Here is a 23,077-nt window from a genome sequence, read left to right on the forward strand (position 1 = left end):
AACAATTTTTTTTGAGGGGGGGGGTATCTGACATGCATTAATTATTCTGTCACACTGCGGAAAAATTGTCAGATAGGAGCACCAAAGTTGTTTGGTTTTTCTTGGTGGGTGAGCCCCACGTGGGGGTGGTAAAAGTATACATCTGACATACCTTAATTATTCTGTCACCCTGCTGTACACCTGCTTTGTAAGCTGCTCCATCTACAGGAAAGCAATATTGAGTGTCAGTAGGGGATTATTTTATGCCAGTAGGCCATTTTGAAAATGATGAATTCATTCATATTCAAATAACTGATACAAAGCTATTCAGAATGCACAACAGAAATATATTATAACTAAAATCACCTTTTGTTCATTTTGTCCAAAATTAACAAGAAATTGAAAGAAAATACCTAAACGATTTTCAAAATGTTTGCAAAAAAAAATTAGATGTTGATTGTCTTCTATTTGTTTAATAAGTTCAAAAAAAGCTAAAAGGGCAGAAGCAGATATTTGAAATGAGCTGGCAGTTGAAACACTGAATAAAAGTCTAACAAGCTTCTACAACTTTCTTCATTTCCAAAAGCACAAATCATGACTCACAACATAAAAACAACAGTTTTTTATTCCATGCTTCTAGGGGGCGCTATAACTAGTCAGATTTTTAGCTGCACGTTACACATTAGAAACGATTTTAAAGAAGGGGGAAAAACTGAATTTCTATTTCTTTTTTTCTGACCAGGATTATTTGACTAAGAGGGACTATAGTAATTTTTTTTGGTCAGTACAGTTTTCGCAGTGTTTGACTGTGTCCTTTGACTTAGTAGGTGACTGTTTAACATAGAGCCCCATAATTTTTCATGACAAAATTTTGGTACATTTTTTATGTATTTTTCTAAATTTTTTTGATAATCTTGAACCAAATGGACATAATTTCTCTATACTGTGAAATACTTTATTTTAGCTGGATTTAATTTTTGCTGAAAATGCTCTTTGGGTGTTTTGTATACAATTTATTTGCACTGATTTCTGATGAGTTGAATGTGAGACATAGAAAAAAAGCATATTCGCTGAATTTTATTTTCATTGAAGCATCCCTTCAGTGAAAAATAGCGAAAATCAATTCCAAACGAAAATACAGTTTTTCTAGTGATCGTCACTGATTTTCCAAATTCTTGTTAAATACTACCTCTAAAGCAAGGTGAAATGTACATTGTGTTCCTGAACATTATGACTAAAATCAGTGTGGTGTTGAACTCATGTTCTATCAGAAGAAAATGACTGTTAAAATAAAATAAAATGGCTAAAAATGAGAGAACCCGTCATAGTACTGAATAATTAATGCTTCCACTAAAGGTCAACTCGACTGTCACTTTGAATTATTCACTTTCCAGAGTCTTGTTTGCCTTTATACAATTATGTAATTTAACTATCTAATTGCTGATGATCCTCAAGTACATAATGGTAACTGACAGGTTATTTAAAGATACCTGTTCTCCAGTGGTGGCTAATTACATACCAATGTTGTACTTTTAATCCTTGGGGTATCGAAATCAACTTTTGTCAACGTTCACAAATATAATATAAAGTTTTCGTAATTTACTGTAGAATACTATATTCCCGCTTGGAAAGCATCCCTTCAGCGAAAATAAATTCTGAAAGCATCCCTTCAGCGAAAATAAATTCCAAGTGGAAATAAAGTATTCTACAGTAAATTACGAAAACTTTATATTGTATTTGTGAACGTTGACAAAAGTTGATTTCGATACCCCAAGGGTTAAAAGTACAACATTAGTATGTAATTAGCCACCAGTGTAGGACAGGTATCTTTAAATAACCTGTCAGTTACCATTATGTACTAGAGGATCATCAGCAATTAGATAGTTAAATTACATAATTGTATAAGGTAAACAAGACTCTGGAAAGTGAATAATTCAAAGTCCATTGACCTTTAGTGGAAGCATTAATTATTCAGTACTATGACGGGTTCTCTCATTTTTAGTCATTTTTCTTTTATTTTCACAGTCATTTTCTTCTGATAGAACATGAGTTCAACACCACAATTTTAGTCATATTGTTCAGGAACACAATGTACATTTCACCTTGCTTCAGAGGTAGTATTTAACACGAATTTGGAAAATCAGTGACGATCACTAGAAATGCTTATTAAATACTGTATTTTCGTTTGGAATTGATTTTCGCTATTTTTCGCTGAAGGAATGGTTCAGTGAAAATAAAATCAAGCGAATATACCTTTTTTCCTATATTTTACATTCAACTTTTCAAAAAATCAGGTAAAATAAATTACATACAAAACACCCAAAATGTCTTTCAGTGAAATTTAATTCCAGCTAAGATAAATTATTTTACAGTAGTCCAGACTTGAGAAATTACTTAAAATCAAGCCATGATTATCGATATCTTTAGAATTGATTTCAACAAGGTAATACCCACTAATAGCTTTTGAGAAGATGGTGAAAGACACTTAATACTGATTGCTTACAATGATTGCAATAAACTCACCATCCTTCATTAGAAACAAATTGCAAAAAAAATGTTTCTCCTCAATTCTTTTATCAAAGATGGGGCAGTGAGGCGTTTCTTTTTTTGAGTGCTAAATTAGTTGAAGGCCCACAAAATTTCATCAATCTGTCACAAGAGGGCACTGTGCAGTGGTAAAATAGACAGAGGAAAAGACCAGCCCATACTTTTTTTGTTGGGGGTGTTCACATTGACCAGAAACATAATTTTTCTTTTTTAAGGCCTAACGCTAATTAGAGCTCAATTGCGGTGCTACGACAGAATTTTACAGCACACTGATTTTTAGATACTCACTTTCTTTGACACTTTGTACAAATACTGGATTATCACCGCTCACTGTCAAACCATATCCTTTCTCATCTCTCTGTACTATTACACACCTCTGTATCAACTGACCTGTAAAAAAAAAATGGTGATTAACCACACTGTCATATCATTTACCATAAAGTGTATACATTGTTATTTTTTGTGTGTGCAAGTATCTGCACTGCACTTATTTGAAGCAACACAAACATATGAATCCTCGGGGCTGAGCTACGTCACAAGACGTTCCACGTTGCTGACACGCGCACCACTGTACATATATTTCTATGGGCTCTGTGCGCGCTGCTGTGGAACGCCGGTCGAGTCGGTGAAAATTCGAGAAAACAACACAAACTCAACTTTGAAGTAATCCTGACCAACCAAATTTATATACGTTACACACAAGGCTAATCTTGTTACACTGTTCAGGGGAGTCTCAACAACCATCCAAGTATCATTTTCTGCGAGTTTTTGGCCTTTGTTTTCACCGCGAAGGTTGCCAGGCGATGAAAATGCCCGGATGTGACTCCCCCGAGGATAATAACAATTCATCGATAATGACAATATAACGTTTGTGGGTTTCTGTGTTAGGTGGTATTTTTGTTCGAATACATCATACTTATCCACTATTATCAATCCCTGTTTTAAACTTTGTTCGAACGAAAACTAATAGTACGTACTATCAATTTAAGTGTATATGTATTCCCATTTGTATACTGTAGAATACTTTATTTTCGCTTGGAATTTATTTTCGCTATTTTCGCTGAAGGGATGATTCCGTGAAAATAAAATCCAGTGAATATACTTTTTTTTCTTTTATTTTACATTTAACTCATCAAAAATCAGTGAAAATAAATTTCATAAAAGATGCCCAAAAACCTTTTTAAGCGAAAATTAATTCCAGCGAAAATATAGTATTCCACAGTAGTTCAAACAATTTTGTACACTAGCTGCAAAAGGAACACATGTTTAATATAAAAAAAATCTCTCCAGCTTTTTCAAATTACAAGAAGGGTATTATCAATTATAGCATATACCTCTGTCCCACACTATTTCCTACACCGGATATACTAGCTAATCTGGTATAAACCTTACTCTGGCTCTATAACCTATGACCATAAAAAACAATTAAGGGAACAGGTAAGTTAATCTGATTTAAATCTGACGTCAGCAGAAGCTCAAATCAATTGTAATTCCGCATTGCATACTAGTCACGTTCGAGTCTTACGTTATTAAAAACAAATGTGTTACAGACTGCTTTCAAGAAAGGCTCATTGTAATTTGTAGACAAAGCTGCTTGAACACAAATGAGATACTGTAAAATATTTTATTTTTGCTCAAAATTTACTTTCTCTATTTCAGCTGCAGGAATGATTTAGTGAAAACAAAATCCAGCAAATTTATTTTTTCCCTTATTTCACATTTAACTCATCAAAAATCTGTGAAAATAAATTCCATACAAAACACTCAAAAAGTCTTTTCAGCGAAAATTAATTTCAGCTAAAATAAATATTTTACAGTAGTTTGTCAGATGAAGTTTGGGCAGCATACACCTATATCTGATTATAATCATACATGCAGGTTGAATCTGGTTTGCAGAAAAACTTTCAAAAAATTTTCATATTTTCCCTTCATTTAGTTTTTTGTTTTTGTTTAACCACTGTGGGAAATATGAAAATTATTTTTCTTCAATTTTTTTTTCCAATGGCTTTTTTCCTGTGCAAATTCTTTTCCATCCAATTCTGCCACTCCCTGAGTTTGTAATGGTATGTCCCTTAGTGTTGAATTATAAATGTATGCAGAGGAAAGACAGAATTCTTACCATAAGGATCTGATTTTCTTGTTTGGTTCTCGTAGTCTGGTGAAACCGCCACGAGATGTGAAGGGTGTTGTTGTGGTGGAGAATATTTAATGTTTGACTGCGACTGTCTTCTCTCCCCCGCATCATCGGAGAGACCAGCAAGCCTAGAAATAAAATAAAATAACGAACACAGTAAATAAACAGTTTGACTGACATTACTAACAACTTTTTGAAGTCATAAATTTTCATGCAACAATTTTACATTTTACTGCATTTGACTGCACCAATCATTTCTTCGTTTAATTTCAAACCTAATGGACGAAAACTAACAAATCCTTTCCAAGACACCACATAAGAGACCTAACGGAGTCTTGTTGTGAGGGAGGGAGCTACAAGACTTGTTCCACCCTCAAATAGCATCCCATTTTATTCAACCATCACTCCTGATTTTCCAAAAAACTGTGGTTACAAAAATCAAGGAAATAGTGGATGCAATGATGAAGAAGAGAGATGGGGGAAAAATTAATCTAGTGACACTCTAAGTCTTGCCTTGACTTTGGTGTTTGAAAGGTTCAAGGACCATCCCAAAATTGACATTGACCAGGTATGTACGACCTAGAAATAGTGCCGTATGCGAGTACCAAGTTGCGAGTACCAAGTAGCAAAATATGCCATATGCTAGTGGTAAAAACGGCCACTAGCATATGGCATATTTTGCTACTTGCGACTCGCAATTTGGTACTCGCATACGGCACTATTTCTAGGTCGTACATACCTCCATTGACGACAAAAACAAGAACAGATCTCTGTAAACTCCATCATGGTCATTCGAAAAAGTTGATACAACCAGTGACAGATGATAGTCAGACTATAGTCATTGTTATCATGACCACATAAAAAAGTTGACATTACCATTAACACTCACGACAAAGACAAAGACAGACCCTTGTCATTTCTAGATTATAGAGCAGAGGTCACAACCTCCAACTTTGATAACTGATCAGAAGTAGTTCACTCTATTTCTGATTTCTAAGCCATCTGATTTACAAACACTTAGTTGTTAATTCATTATAATGAAATTACTTATACATGTACTTGCAGAACAAAGTTATGTGTTACTTTCCATGATTCCACAATTTGGATGAAATGAATTACACTGAGAAATTTATTGATGTCACCAAACAAGTAAAGTGGCCTAGAGACCAACGGTTATTAAAACTGAAGCATGGGAAACATAAGTCATCAGTAACTGGTGCCAACTCTCCACCCACTCCCCCAAACAAAAGTTTCCTAATGCATCATAAGTACAAACCCTGCACTAGTTCAGTTTGCATTTTTACATATTTTGTGTTATTTCCACTTTGTATTGCTTGTTTTTTGTATCTTGTGTACAATGTTTCGTTCACCTATGCTGTTACGCTGTTTTTATCGCGATTTTGATGCATGCAAAACAAAATTAACTTTTACCCCCCCCCCCCCCCCCCCGAATTCAAACGACTTGCGTTTCAATGACTGATGGAGGAGACATTTTACTGAAACGACTGAATTATACTTTAAGAGTCTTAGTGATGTCACTGAAAGAGTATAGTGAACAGAAAGCTTTTGAAAAAAACACGATTAGGAAACCGTTAACTCAAATGACGGGAAAAGTAGCGATATCACTTTAATAGCAAGGTAAGTGCAGATAACAAGTAAAACATGAATTGTCTGAAAAGAACGCATGATGGATGCGTCATTCAAGACCGTACTTCAATGGCCTACTTCAAAGTACGGAGAAACTCAGCTGTGTCTTCAGTATTCAGCAAACGTTACAATTACCCATTTAACAATATGATGGATTCTCTTAATGATGCACGATTTCCTCACGATCCCTGCAACCGCACACAGATTCAACTTGATTGAATTGTTCGGTTTTAAATGAATATCCGAATTTCCGTAATTGGCATGATAAAAACTTGTCAAGTTGAACACGATGAAGGTGAGGATTGTACAGTGACCTCACACTCTTGTACGCGAAATCACGGTTTACATCATTCCTTTGTCATCTTGCAGGATTTAAAGTGGATTAGATTGTCACATTTTGTGCAAAGGAACAGCGTAATATTGAGCGTGTCAGCGCCAATCAATCAGATTAATCTCAATCATGGTGAGACTTGCGCAATTTTCAACAGACTTGACTGAAATTTGTTGTGAAGAAAATACCGTAGAACACTCTGGACTTTGTATTGATTCTCTTTATAAGACGCACTTGTAAATCAGAATAAAATAAGACTGTTTAACACAAGTTTTTTTCAGTAATCGATCAACTTCATTGCAGTAGGATTCACATTCTGATGCATCATAAATAACTTATTTTACTAAACTGAACTGAACTAATTCTTATTAAATAGCACTTTCATACTCTGGCACTTTGAGTTCACTTAAGGAGCACAAAGCTCAGTTTTAATAATAATAAAATAAAATTACTATTGTATTGAGTAAACACAGTGATATGCCCTATAAGACGGCATAAAATTTAGATGATAATCCAAATAGCTGGAAAACTAATTTTTGATTCACCAAAAATCCGTAATTTACCAGTTGTCGCATATATGCGTATTATAAACATTTTATTCCATGTGAGTTCATTTTAGCTCAGTATCCCATGATTTAAACAATAAGAAAACATTTTACAAAAACATACAGCTCACACTAACTATAGCAGACCTTACCTCCACTCGCCTATCACTTGCACTAGTCAAACCTTGAAAGAGCTAATATCATGCAATTTACAACATTTTGAAGGAATATTATATAATATTAGCACAGTTCTCCTAATCATTTGTGTTACTGTGATCAGGAGGAGCCATTCTCAGCTCCAGGTCATTTTTAAAAGGCAATCCCAGCTATAAGATTCATGACCTGCCAGGAATAAGTGACTCCCAAGAGATAAATTAAACAGTTTATGCAGAAATTAAATACCTCAAGTGTGTTTGTTTATTTACAATTCTCATTGAAGGAAGACTGTTGGCTCCCAACTAGCTCATAAAAAAAAAATATTTAACAAAAGGTACACAATCAAACATCAATTATTTATAAATTTAATCACAGCAACTCAACACATCAGAACATTTAAAAACCAGATTTCCAGATTCAGTTTTAACCAACTGCAAAATTTGCATCTACTGTGCATGTTTTTAAACATATGTGCAATGCATTATGGGAAAGAAATTAAAGTTTTGGATATACTGGGCAAGTTACCAAGCATATGTGCAATGCATTATGGGAGAGACATTCAAGCAGTGGATTTACTGAGTAAGTTACTTAGCATATGTGCAATGCATCATGGGAGAGAAATTCAAGTGGTGATTCTACTGAGCATATACCGGCGGTATGCAATGCATTATGGGAGAGACATTCAAGCGGTGGATTTACTGAGTAAGTTACTGAGCATATGTGCAATGCGTTATGGGAAAGAAATTCAAAGTTGTGCATCTACTGAGCATATGTGCAATGCATCATGGGAGAGAAATTCAAGAGGTGGATCTACTGAGTAAGTTGCTGAGCATATGTGCAATGCGTTATGGGAAAGAAATTCAAAATTTTGCATCTACTGAGCATATGTGCAATGCATCATGGGAGAGAAATTCAAGTGGTGATTCTACTGAGTAAGTTACTTAGCATATGTGCAATGCATTATGGGAGAGACATTCAAGTGGTGGATCTACTGAGTAAGTTACTGAGCATATGTACAATGCATTATGGGAGAGACATTCAAGTGATGGATCTACTGAGTAAGTTACTTAGCATATGTGCAATGCATTATGGGAGAGACATTCAAGCGGTGGATTTACTGAGTAAGTTACTGAGCATATGTGCAATGCGTTATGGGAGAGACATTCAAGTGGTGGATCTACTGAGTAAGTTACTGAGCATATGTGCAATGCATTATGGGAGAGACATTCAAGCAGTGGATTTACTGAGTAAGTTACTTAGCATATGTGCAATGCATCATGGGAGAGAAATTCAAGTGGTGATTCTACTGAGCATATACCGGCGGTATGCAATGCATTATGGGAGAGACATTCAAGCGGTGGATTTACTGAGTAAGTTACTGAGCATATGTGCAATGCATCATGGGAGAGAAATTCAAGAGGTGGATCTACTGAGTAAGTTGCTGAGCATATGTGCAATGCGTTATGGGAAAGAAATTCAAAATTTTGCATCTACTCAGCATATGTGCAATGCATCATGGGAGAGAAATTCAAGTGGTGATTCTACTGAGTAAGTTACTTAGCATATGTGCAATGCATTATGGGAGAGACATTCAAGTGGTGGATCTACTGAGTAAGTTACTGAGCATATGGACAATGCATTATGGGAGAGACATTCAAGTGGTGGATCTACTGAGTAAGTTACTTAGCATATGTGCAATGCATTATGGGAGAGACATTCAAGCGGTGGATTTACTGAGTAAGTTACTGAGCATATGTGCAATGCGTTATGGGAGAGACATTCAAGTGGTGGATCTACTGAGTAAGTTACTGAGCATATGTGCAATGCATTATGGGAGAGACATTCAAGCAGTGGATTTACTGAGTAAGTTACTGAGCATATGTGCAATGCAATATGGGAGAGACATTCAAGTGGTGGAACTACTGAGTAAGTTACTGAGCATATGTACAATGCATTATGGGAGAGACATTCAAGCGGTGGATTTACTGAGTAAGTTACTGAGCATATGTGCAATGCGTTATGGGAGAGACATTCAAGTGGTGGATCTACTGAGTAAGTTACTTAGCATATGTGCAATGCATTATGGGAGAGACATTCAAGTGGTGGATCTACTGAGTAAGTTACTGAGCATATGTACAACGCATTATGGGAGAGACATTCAAGTGGTGGATCTACTGAGTAAGTTACTGAGCATATGTGCAATGCATTATGGGAGAGACATTCAAGTGGTGGATCTACTGAGTAAGTTACTGAGCATATGTGCAATGCATTATGGGAAAGAAATTCAAAGTTTTGCATCTACTAAGCATATGTGCAATGCATCATGGGAGAGAAATTCAAGTGGTGATTCTACTGAGCATATGTGCAATGCATTATGGGAGAGACATTCAAGCGGTGGATTTACTGAGTAAGTTACTGAGCATATGTGCAATGCATCATGGGAAAGAAATTCAAAGTTTTGCATCTAATGAGCATATGTGCAATGCATTATGGGAAAGAAATTCAAAGTTTTGCATCTAATGAGCATATGTGCAATGCATTATGGGAAAGAAATTGAAAGTTTTACATCTACTGAGCATATGTGCAATGCATTATGGGAAAGAAATTCAAAGTTTTGCATCTACTGATCATATGTGCAATGCAGTGCAAAAGTTGCATGAATTTAAAACTGTTTTTTTTTTGTTATCATTCTGCACAAAAATAGCGAGAAATGTTAGAACCACCTCAAGTATGAAGTCTAAACAGGCGGAATGAATAGATGCAGTGTTAATGTAGTACGGAACGGAACGGAGCGGAACGGAACGGAACGGAACGGAACGGAGCGGAACGGAGCGGAACTTGGAGTGTTTTCAAATCACTCAGTCACTCAGTCAGCTTTGGGCCGGAATCCCAGTCCAGTTGAACAATACGGCGCTTACTAATAACCTGTGTCCTAATTGTCATTCGCAAGGGACACCAGGAACCAGCGCATGGCGCATTATGCATTATGTGTGAGCATATGTGCAATGCATTATGGGTGAGAATGTCTCATTGAATGTATCAGTAATAGGAAAGATAACTACACTGGAAACATGTTAAAATAAATGTAATACTTTTTTTTAAATTTATAACAAAATTAGGATTCATATCAACAAAAACCCAGCCAACATAACAAAGTAAATTTTCAAGACACATATACAAAAACTTCTTCATTGTAGAAACTGATGCAAAAACAAAGATAAGACACCTATATATGATTTGACAGAGCTTAATGTTATATCAACAATGATTAGGGAGGCTTCACTCAGCCATCACTACATAGGCCTAAGACCTAACGCTTCATTTAAAACTATAATTCGAGCAAAGCCATCGTCAAAACAGTTATAAATACAACACAACAGCGCGGAAGGATCACAATCGAGTAGGTACACTCAACAATGTTTTGAGATAATGATACTGAATGTATCCGCCATGATGGATAAAAGTGAATTTCTAAAAATAGATAAAACTTTTTCAACATTTGACATAAAAACAAGTGAGCAATGCCATAAACTATGACAATCAAATACTACTTGCCTCGGCCGGGAACATGACTGCCGGTATAGAACAAAAATGGTACCTGTAGCAGGCATGATCGTTGACTTCCGAATGGCATAGGAATCAAAATAAAACTTGGCAGGGAATAACCTACATACCAGCGTTGAGACAGGAGATTAAAGTTACTAGGCTGGAGACATTTCAAGATAACTCGACACATCAATTACAGAGTCTCCAAGCGGTTATGACACCAGTAGAGTAAATTCAACTATGTACTATCTATGTACTTGCTGTGGTATATGACTGAACATACATCGTAACCTGATATGGAGAGATAATGTTTACAGATTCCATCTTCAGTTTTTTATATACCACAAGCATTAAATACGATCTTCTCATTTTTACAGCCCCTATTATCTCATCTGGCTGACCCAAAAAAAGCATGACAGGGTTTATTTTACAGTTAACTGTATGTCTATCAGCATTAATGCAAAGCTTGCTGAAAGCCTCAATGGACAGCCAAAAGAGTGGGGGAAAAAAAGTGGCATAATCAGGCAATGTGTCAATACAACCTGGCACAGAAATGAATGCTTCAAAAGTACAGGAAGTAATATTTACTGTTTTCATTTTAAATAATACAGCGTCATACACAGACTGACACTGGGAATTCACTATAGGTCTTGCACCATTAATACATGTAAGTCCAGGCACTAACAGCAACTGAACTTTTCAAAAGTACAGGAAGTAATATTTACTGTTTTCATTTTAAATAATACTACGTCATACACAGACTGACACTGGGGATTCACTATAGGTCTTGCACCACTAATACATGTATGTCCAGGCACTAACAGCAACTGAACTTTTCAAAAATACAGGAAGTAATATTTACTGTTTTCATTTTAAATAATACTACGTCATACACAGACTGACACTGGGGATTCACTATAGGTCTTGCACCACTAATACATGTATGTCCAGGCACTAACAGCAACTGAACTTTTCAAAAATACAGGAAGTAATATTTACTGTTTTCATTTTAAATAATACTACGTCATACACAGACTGACACTGGGGATTCACTATAGGTCTTGCACCACTAATACATGCATGTCCAGGCACTAACAGCAACTGAACTTTTCAAAAATACAGGAAGTAATATTTACTGTTTTCATTTTAAATAATACTACGTCATACACAGACTGACACTGGGGATTCACTATAGGTCTTGCACCACTAATACATGTATGTCCAGACACTAACAGCAACTGAACTTTTCAAAAGTACAGGAAGTAATATTTACTGTTTTCATTTTAAATAATACTACGTCATACACAGACTGACACTGGGGATTCACTATAGGTCTTGCACCACTAATACATGTATGTCCAGACACTAACAGCAACTGAACTTTTCAAAAGTACAGGAAGTAATATTTACTGTTTTCATTTTAAATAATACTACGTCATACACAGACTGACACTGGGGATTCACTATAGGTCTTGCACCACTAATACATGTATGTCCAGGCACTAACAGCAACTGAACTTTTCAAAAGTACAGGAAGTAATATTTACTGTTTTCATTTTAAATAATACTACGTCATACACAGACTGACACTGGGGATTCACTATAGGTCTTGCACCACTAATACATGTATGTCCAGACACTAACAGCAACTGAACTTTTCAAAAGTACAGGAAGTAATATTTACTGTTTTCATTTTAAATAATACTACGTCATACACAGACTGACACTGGGGATTCACTATAGGTCTTGCACCACTAATACATGTATGTCCAGACACTAACAGCAACTGAACTTTTCAAAAGTACAGGAAGTAATATCTGCTGGCTTTAAATTATAATGACACATATACAGACGAGCACAGGGGGATTACTATAGGTCTTTCATCGTTAATACGTAGTGGCAAGCAACTGAGCAAGCAACTGAGCTCTTGAAAGGTACACTAAATTATACTCATTGCCCTGGATCCATCATTTGCCATTATCAAATGTATTGGTTGGGTGAATAGCATATTCTGCTCAAATCAGTTATAGAGTGTATCTGATCCAGTTTAACAAAGTATTTTAAAAGCAGTAGAAAATACATTTTTGTAGCAAATTTGTAAAGAATCCTTGCTCCTTGCTTCATGAATTCAAAAGAGAGAAAATGTTGACACTTACTGCCTGTGGATTTTCACTTGAAAACTCTACAAAGCAAGATATTTTTGTTTGGGAGGGGGGTTCTATCATTTTAATATTTGTATTTTTACTATGTCTATTAATACCATATTTAGTTGCCAGACAACACAGGAAACTGATGAATTATCTTTGCTTTCAAAGACTCCATGCTGTCTGCAGGTTAAATATGAATGGAACAGGTTTCTAGCCAAACAGTTATTTAATAACCGGTAGCCATTTTTAAAAGGTAGTCATGGAAACAGGTCAAGGGTCACAATCACAATGTACAAATAAACACAGACGTAATTACAGTTCAGAAGGGTTGATATAAAAATCCCTAAATTTCCAACAATTGCAATATTTTCAAATAGAGTTGCTATAATATTACAGAATACGAACATTTGTGTTCAAATGTGAGAGATCATGTGGCTGATGCTAAGATGATATAAACTTTCAAAAATAAAAGAATTGTTTACATATATACCTATGTGTGCTGGTTAATAAAAAGAGAAATTGCAAGCCAGTTGGCAAAAGAGCATTGCTGTGTACCAACATACACTAACCAGGGTGTGGGGTTCTAAAGCTTTGAGTATTGAAGGATAGACTGTACTAATTAGTATTAAATAGTAATAAACATAAATAAAGCAAGAAAACAAGGGTGGAGTACCTCTAGCAGGGCTTGAATTTCATAATTCTGAGAGCGCCAATTTTCAAGATAAAATTTTAAATAGCCTTTAATTCGCTGGACTCTTAAATTTCATAGGACATTAATACTACTGTAGAATACTTTATTTTCGCTTGGAATTTATTTTCGCTATTTTCGCTGGAGGGATGATTCCGTGAAAATAAAATCCAGCGAATATACTTTTTTTCCTATATTTCACATTAATCTCATCAAAAATCAGTGAAAATAAATTCCAAGCAAAACGCCCAAAAAGCCTTTTCAGCGAAAATTAATTCCAGCGAAAATAAAGTATTCCACAGTATCAGATGGGGGCAACAAGGTAAAATGTCTCTGTGATGTTTAAGTCATGCTTTACTTTTAGAGCGCCCTCATACTGTCAATTTGAAAAATCCTTTCTTTTTATAATCGCTAAAATTTGTAGGAATGTTCAAAAATTAACAAAAGATTTAATTAACACACTACAGTGTTAAGAATACAAATAAATAACCATAACATACAAATACAGTTGTTTTTTCGGTTAACTCCTTGGGCACTATGATTTTTCTCATAAAAATATTGTTGCAACATTTACAACTTGTTGGATATTTTTAGACCAAATGTACAAGACTTCTATATTCAAGATTTACTATAGGTTTTTATCAAAGTTCTGAAAAAAATTATGTAAGTTTTATTTTGTTAAAGATGACAAAATTGATAATTCATTAGCGCAATTAAGCAAGAGTGCTACATCTTACAGGTAATACAAAGATAAACTGTTTTTTGTTAGGTGCAAACGTTGTAAATGACGATATTTTCTATGGTGCACAGCATGAAACAGATTAAAAACCTTCCATTTTCATATTCAAATTTGAGGTACATGCACCGAGAATAACAATTTCCTTACAGAATAAGATGAATGAATCTAAAATTACATTGACAGAGATACCATCAAAAAAGCAGATCAGATCTCCAACTCTAGTCAACTTTACTCTGTGATATCACATGGTTCAGGGTGCAATTCTTTAACACATTGTTACACACAAAGCCTGGAAAGCATTTTAACTTTATGGGTGCATTTTACATATATTCTACATGTTCATGTAGATTTAAATGAGCGGATTTTACTCATCCGCGAAAATAGTGCAATTAAAACCTAGCGAATAATTAATGCAATTACAATAGGTACAGAATTCGGCATAAAGTCCCTTAAGTTAAATTTAGTAGCGCTTAAAACAATTCTGATGCTATTTTATTGAACATCCCATTCCCTTAGCTTTAATATAACTAGTAGATAAGCTATATTTATGCAAAAAACTGTCTCCTCTCGTGACCCTCTATGTGCAATATTGACTTACCATACAAATTTATTCTGAACTGGATGGGCATATAATTGACCTGTGTGACTGTGACATGAAAGACGAAAATAAATTTGAATTCAGTCGGCGTTTCATTTGGCAGTTATAGAATTCCCTCGGCAACTGACGTGATAATTTGAATTGAGCTGCAGGGCTACACTATCTTTATATGAAAACCAATGTAGATGCGTCTTATCAAGTTCAAGAACAATGTATTTCCCATCTTGTTTAATAGACACTTGTTAAACAGAGAGATTAGTATTTTGAAAAAGTGCAGCCTTTTCCTGATTCATTCAGTCAATTGAGTAACGTGTACATGTAACACATACTTTATATCAAAGCTGTATTATCTGTTAATCGTATCTAAAGTCTTTAACGTATGTAGTAAAATGAGCCATGAATTGAAATCAGCAGTTACGGTGTTTGAGAGTTATGTGTTACATGTAATGTAGTAAAATGAGCCATGAATTGAAATCAGCAGTTACGGTGTTTGAGAGTTATGTGTTACATGTAATGTAGTAAAATGAGCTATGAATTGAAATCAGCAGTTACGGTGTTGGAGAGTTATGTGTTACATGTAATGTAGTAAAATGAGCCATGAATTGAAATCAGCAGTTACGGTGTTGGAGAGTTATATGTTACATGTAATGTAGTAAAATGAGCCATGAATTGAAATCAGCAGTTACGGTGTTGGAGAGTTATATGTTACATGTAATGTAGTAAAATGAGCCATGAATTGAAATCAGCAGTTACGGTGTTAGAGAGTTATATGTTACATGTAATGTAGTAAAATGAGCCATGAATTGAAATCAGCAGTTACGGTGTTGGAGAGTTATATGTTACATGTAATGTAGTAAAATGAGCCATGAATTGAAATCAGCAGTTACGGTGTTGGAGAGTTATATGTTACATGTAATGTAGTAAAATGAGCCATGAACTGAAATTAGCAGTTACGGTGTTTGAGAGTTATATGTTACATGTAATGTAATAAAATGAGCCATGAATTGAAATCAGCAGTTACAGTGTTTGATAGTTATGTGTTACATGTAATGTAGTAAAATGAGCCTTGAATTGAAATCAGCAGTTACGGCGTTTGAGAGTTATGTGTTACATGTAATGTAGTAAAATGAGCCATGAATTAAAATCAGCAGTTACGGCGTTTGAGAGTTATGTGTTACATGTAATGTAGTAAAATGAGCCATGAATTGAAATCAGCAGTTACGGCGTTTGAGAGTTATGTGTTACATGTAATGTAGTAAAATGAGCCATGAATTGAAATCAGCAGTTACGGTGTTTGAGAGTTATGTGTTACATGTAATGTAGTAAAATGAGCCATGAATTGAAATCAGCAGTTACGGTGTTTGAGAGTTATGTGTTACATGTAATGTAGCAAAATGAGCCATGAATTGAAATCAGCAGTTAAGGCGTTTGAGAGTTATGTGTTACATGTAATGTAGTAAAATGAGCCATGAATTGAAATCAGCAGTTACGGTGTTTGAGAGTTATGTGTTACTTGTAATGTAGTAAAATGAGCCATGAGTTGAAATCAGCAGTTACGGCGTTTGAGAGTTATGTGTTACATGTAATGTAGTAAAATGAGCCATGAATTGAAATCAGCAGTTATGGTGTTTGCGAGTTATGTGTTACATGTAATGTAGTAAAATGAGCCATGAATTGAAATCAGCAGTTACGGTGTTTGAGAGTTATGTGTTACATGTAATGTAGTAAAATGAGCCATGAATTGAAATCGGCAGTTACGGCGTTTGAGAGTTATGTGTTACATGTAATGTAGTAAAATGAGCCATGAATTGAAATCAGCAGTTACAGTGTTTGATAGTTATGTGTTACATGTAATGTAGTAAAATGAGCCTTGAATTGAAATCAGCAGTTACGGCGTTTGAGAGTTATGTGTTACATGTAATGTAGTAAAATGAGCCATGAATTAAAATCAGCAGTTACGGCGTTTGAGAGTTATGTGTTACATGTAATGTAGTAAAATGAGCCATGAATTGAAATCAGCAGTTACGGCGTTTGAGAGTTATGTGTTACATGTAATGTAGTAAAATGAGCCATGAATTGAAATCAGCAGTTACGGTGTTTGAGAGCTATGTGTTACATGTAATGTAGTAAAATGAGCCATGAATTGAAATCAGCAGTTACGGTGTTTGAGAGTTATGTGTTACATGTAATGTAGCAAAATGAGCCATGAATTGAAATCAGCAGTTAAGGCGTTTGAGAGTTATGTGTTACATGTAATGTAGTAAAATGAGCCATGAATTGAAATCAGCAGTTACGGTGTTTGAGAGTTATGTGTTACTTGTAATGTAGTAAAATGAGCCATGAGTTGAAATCAGCAGTTACGGCGTTTGAGAGTTATGTGTTACATGTAATGTAGTAAAATGAGCCATGAATTGAAATCAGCAGTTACGGCGTTTGAGAGTTATGTGTTACATGTAATGTAGTAAAATGAGCCTTGAATTGAAATCAGCAGTTACGGCGTTTGAGAGTTATGTGTTACATGTAATGTAGTAAAATGAGCCATGAATTGAAATCAGCAGTTACGGCGTTTGAGAGTTATGTGTTACATGTAATGTAGTAAAATGAGCCATGAATTGAAATCAGCAGTTACGGTGTTTGAGAGTTATGTGTTACATGTAATGTAGTAAAATGAGCCATGAATTGAAATCAGCAGTTACGGCGTTTGAGAGTTATGTGTTACATGTAATGTAGTAAAATGAGCCATGAATTGAAATCAGCAGTTACGGCGTTTGAGAGTTATGTGTTACATGTAATGTAGTAAAATGAGCCATGAATTGAAATCAGCAGTTACGGCGTTTGAGAGTTATGTGTTACATGTAATGTAGTAAAATGAGCCATGAATTGAAATCAGCAGTTACGGCGTTTGAGAGTTATGTGTTACATGTAATGTAGTAAAATGAGCCATGAATTGAAATCAGCAGTTACGGCGTTTGATAGTTATGTGTTACATGTAATGTAGTAAAATGAGCCATGAATTGAAATCAGCAGTTACGGCGTTTGAGAGTTATGTGTTACATGTAATGTAGTAAAATGAGCCATGAATTGAAATCAGCAGTTACGGCGTTTGATAGTTATGTGTTACATGTAATGTAGTAAAATGAGCCTTGAATTGAAATCAGCAGTTACGGCGTTTGATAGTTATGTGTTACATGTAATGTAGTAAAATGAGCCATGAATTGAAATCAGCAGTTACGGCGTTTGATAGTTATGTGTTACATGTAATGTAGTAAAATGAGCCATGAATTGAAATCAGCAGTTACGGCGTTTGAGAGTTATGTGTTACATGTAATGTAGTAAAATGAGCCATGAATTGAAATCAGCAGTTACGGCGTTTGATAGTTATGTGTTACATGTAATGTAGTAAAATGAGCCATGAATTGAAATCAGCAGTTACGGCGTTTGAGAGTTATGTGTTACATGTAATGTAGTAAAATGAGCCATGAATTGAAATCAGCAGTTACGGCGTTTGAGAGTTATGTGTTACATGTAATGTAGTAAAATGAGCCATGAATTGAAATCAGCAGTTACGGCGTTTGAGAGTTATGTGTTACATGTAATGTAGTAAAATGAGCCATGAATTGAAATCAGCAGTTACGGCGTTTGATAGTTATGTGTTACATGTAATGTAGTAAAATGAGCCATGAATTGAAATCAGCAGTTACGGCGTTTGAGAGTTATGTGTTACATGTAATGTAGTAAAATGAGCCATGAATTGAAATCAGCAGTTACGGCGTTTGAGAGTTATGTGTTACATGTAATGTAGTAAAATGAGCCATGAATTGAAATCAGCAGTTACGGCGTTTGAGAGTTATGTGTTACATGTAATGTAGTAAAATGAGCCATGAATTGAAATCAGCAGTTACGGCGTTTGATAGTTATGTGTTACATGTAATGTAGTAAAATGAGCCATGAATTGAAATCAGCAGTTACGGCGTTTGAGAATTATGTGTTACATGTAATGTAGTAAAATGAGCCATGAATTGAAATCAGCAGTTACGGCGTTTGAGAGTTATGTGTTACATGTAATGTATAACATGTAAAAATTTAAAAAAAATAAAGACAGAAAAACTTTGAAAGTGGGCTTCCATTAAACAAAACCTCCGACTTGCTCTCTTATTGAAATTTTGATCAATTAATTAAGTTGGCCGCAATAGAGAGACGTCAGTTTTGCATGCGATTCGATAGACTTGTTGATGCCCTAAATTTGATCACAGTCGATTCTACATTAATGCTTGGCAATGTGCGGTTGTTTACTAACAATTTCTGACCCAGATACCTTAATAACACAGTAATTGTTGCATTTAGTATGTGGCACATTCTACCGTAAAATCTGTATTAGAAGTCGCATCCCTAATAGAAGTCGCATCCATTCTATTTGAATAATTGAGAACCAAAAATTCATCATTTCTCATATGTGTAGATGCTCTAATAGAAGCCGCATCCCCTCTGTTGCATTGTACCATTTTAATACAAGCCGCGCTTTTAATAGAAGATTTACAGTACTTCATACAAAATGTATCTGATAATACAGCTTTAGGCAATACTATTGACACAACAAAACCATTCCCTTCATATTTATAAATTCCAATAGCAGTTAATTTCCTATTTAATAGCTGAAAACCAAATACAGAACACAATAAACACTATTTGAGAGTGTTCCAGTGTTATTGTATTAGCCAATAGAAATTCTTGTTTGAAATTTGAAATTTAATTTTGTTCATGAAAATGAAGGTAATGGGTTTGTTGTGTCAATAGTATAATGTTTTTAGATGACCATTCCCTCCAAATAATTCATGGCGTGAAATTATTCTTTGGTGGAGAAAGTTGAAGTTGGGTAATTTGTTGTCAAATAAGAGTAACAGTAGTCATGCACACTGATAATAAAAAATAAAATTTAAATAAATATATATATATGATATATCTAAGTATCCATTATTTTAGACAACATTACCAGAGAAACTGTACTTTTTCTTTTCAATCTGAGTTACCAGTACACTATGATTCTTAAAATGATCAGTCTTTACATATGCAGTATTATTGTCAAGTAAGTCGTGTTAACATGATTGTAAAGTACACAGAGGTTGGACATCATTACTCAACAACTCAACCGAAATCAAAACAGTGCCTCAATCAAAAAGTATTTTAAGGCAATCAATACATCAGCCGCATTAAAAAATGAGGCCACAGTGACATTTGGTTACAAACTTCCTCCAGAGTGCATTCTTTACAAAATCTACATTGTACATACAGTATATTGTCACCAAAGAATGTTTATATTTAGGCTTTTTTTCACTTGAATAACTTTGCATGATGTACCAATATTAATTTACAACTTGATGGAATTTGTATAAATGCTAAGAATGAGAGAAGATTCTGTACACACTAATGTTTTCTTTTCACTATTTAGAAACTGATTAAATCATTGAATACAAGATTCTTCACTGCCAAAATCCTCAATTTTGGCCAATTCACTGATTTAACGGCGGGCAGAAGGAATTTTCATTTAGCGAAATTGCTTTCTGTACTTTAGTTAACTAAACCAATTTTCCACATGTATCGGCTCACTGGAAACGTGAACATAATGAAAATCTTATGTAGGTGAAGGCTCTGGTTGATTTTAATTTACGTCATCGGTGTACCTTAAACTACAACTCATCAAATAAAGTGCACCCCTCAACCAATCTGAATTTGTGTTACAGTTCGTTTTCAAAACGCATGCTCTGATTGGTTGAAAATCACATCAGAAGGAAGTTAGATTAATCTGCAGATACAATTTATATATATATTGTTGGACAGATTTAATTAGAAAAGTGTACAACTGCTGTATTTGAAAACCAGCCTACTACTAAATGCACATCAGATAATAATCATACTGCAGAAGAACTACTCTGTAGAACTAAAAATATGATGTAAGAAATACCAAACAAAGTTGAAAAACAAAGCAAAAAATAGTTAAACATCTTGTTTATGCAAAATACACTGTAAATTTTGGCTGTCAAATAGAATAAATCTATCAGCATGCGCACCGCATCTGCCATGATTGGTTCCATTTCCTGGAATAGTACGCCCCAGTACGTGTAATTTGTATGGGAAATGAGATATATGTATTAAAATAGCAGAGGCAGAAACCATAATGACAAGTATTGGTCTTCATTTGAAATACCAAATGTCTCATACATGCACCTTCTGAATAGGTGATTTTCCGTACAATTGCAAAATCTCGCGAGATGCATGAAAGACACGCGTCGAACGTCTGCCGCAAAAATCAAACGATTTGATTTTGAACTCGAATTTCCTTATTTCGTAGCTCACACCGACCGGCCGATCTTCGACAGAGGAATATTGCTTCTGAATACCCTTACTTAATCGAAATTGCCTATCATCAAATGTGGACAGCACATTATTAAGCATGAAAATGTCCCCAAAATACTTTTGCGTTTGTCGAATCCCACGCGATGTTTGACGCCACTACGACGCTATGACCTTTGTTTGTCGTGTTTTTACGTTCGATTTCACGCATAACGCGTGATTCTCGCAGTGAACGGAAAATGGCCTATTGACAATCAGCCTTATTCAATACACAGAGTTTTTGTACAGTATTTGTGAGACAAACAGGGTATAAATTCCCACTTTACAAATCTGTGAGGTACAATGTACCATCCTTGTTGAGGGACTGTGCAATATTGCACCCACGAATACAGTAATTGTTGAGTTTGAAATATTTGTCGACACAACTATACTACATATTTTCCGGATACTACTTTTTTGCTTGGATGAATCCCGATTTTTATTTCTTAAAATATATACACCATCAAATGTTTAGAATGTGGATGTGTACTGAAAAATTAATAGCAAAATAATAAGCTAAAACAGGATTTAAACCATTTTTGAGTCTTTTTTTATATTATTTCTTACATTTTAATGCAGTACTGGTACTTGATATCAAGATTTTGTTTGTATGTATTGCCTAATAGATATAGTTATTACTGTATAGTTTAAATTTTTATGGAAATCAACTTTGTAAAAGGGCTTTGCACCTGATTCGGGCATTGGATGAATCTTTTTTTAATAATTAAAAAAAATATATAATCATTGAGTAGAATTCTCACTCATGAATACAACCTTCTCAACCCAGGAAAGGATGGAGCCATGAGTATGGATGTTAGCCCCAGCCACGCAGCCTTTTAAAATGTAATTATGAAAAGAAATTGATAGAATTAGCGACTTGAATCTATTTATCCCATTACCATACAAGTGACCTCAGAATGTACTTAATGGAGTAATTAACTACTGTAAGTGGAAGAAGAAAATGCATACTTAATCTCCTCCTAATGGGAGGAAGGAAAGAAATTAGCGTTCACCACTCACAACATAGGACCTCATGACATTGGTTACTATGGAAACAATTGTATTATTGAGAAAAAAGATAATCTCAAGACTAAAAAAATAATAATCTGAAAGTGAAAATTGTTGCTGAAATTATATGCAAATTAGGTCATATGATAATTATGTAAATCAGACCTTACTTATATTCAGGAGAGTGACCACTCTACTCAGCTATCACGCGCCGAAATCTAGACATATCATTATCATATCATTTTGAAGAGATTTTATGATCTGATCACTCCTGTTAATACATGCATTCCAGTTCAAAGACAGCAACTGGATGTCAAAGTTCGGAATATAACATAACTAGTATCTACATATCACATATAAATTCTACCTCATAATATGGTGTATAATGTCATCAGCTATTTATAATATATAATAGAAATTAAGTATGTGTTAATACAATATCATGCTGGCATTCTGTTCAATATTGTACCTTCAGCAATGTAAACAATGCATTTAAGATGCATAATTGTAAAGATGGACAAAACTCAGCATGCACTGTGTGATGAGCATCACCCTTTACTGTGTTTACACATAAGGAGTAACATTGTATATCACCACACAAGCATGCTATATCACCACATAAGGA

At 34.8% G+C, this 23,077-nt stretch overlaps 1 protein-coding gene across 6 annotated transcripts in view; it reads right to left on the minus strand.

The window, feature by feature from the left end:
• LOC100374488 (rho guanine nucleotide exchange factor 11-like) overlaps window positions 1–23,077 on the minus strand; it is a 212,501-nt gene that overhangs the window by 92,290 nt on the left and 97,134 nt on the right. For all 6 annotated transcript variants that reach the window (XM_085499205.1, XM_085499204.1, XM_085499207.1 and 3 more), the window contains exons 2-4: window positions 4,646–4,788; window positions 2,815–2,916; window positions 152–201 (exon numbers count right to left, since the gene is read on the minus strand). In XM_085499205.1, coding sequence (XP_085355331.1) covers window positions 152–201; window positions 2,815–2,916; window positions 4,646–4,788 — 295 coding nt within the window. The remainder of the gene's footprint in view (window positions 1–151; window positions 202–2,814; window positions 2,917–4,645; window positions 4,789–23,077) is intronic.

The sequence above is a fragment of the Saccoglossus kowalevskii genome, chromosome 5, assembly GCF_978046115.1.
Source record: "Saccoglossus kowalevskii chromosome 5, keSacKowa6.1, whole genome shotgun sequence".
Taxonomy (NCBI): Eukaryota; Metazoa; Hemichordata; class Enteropneusta; family Harrimaniidae; genus Saccoglossus; species Saccoglossus kowalevskii.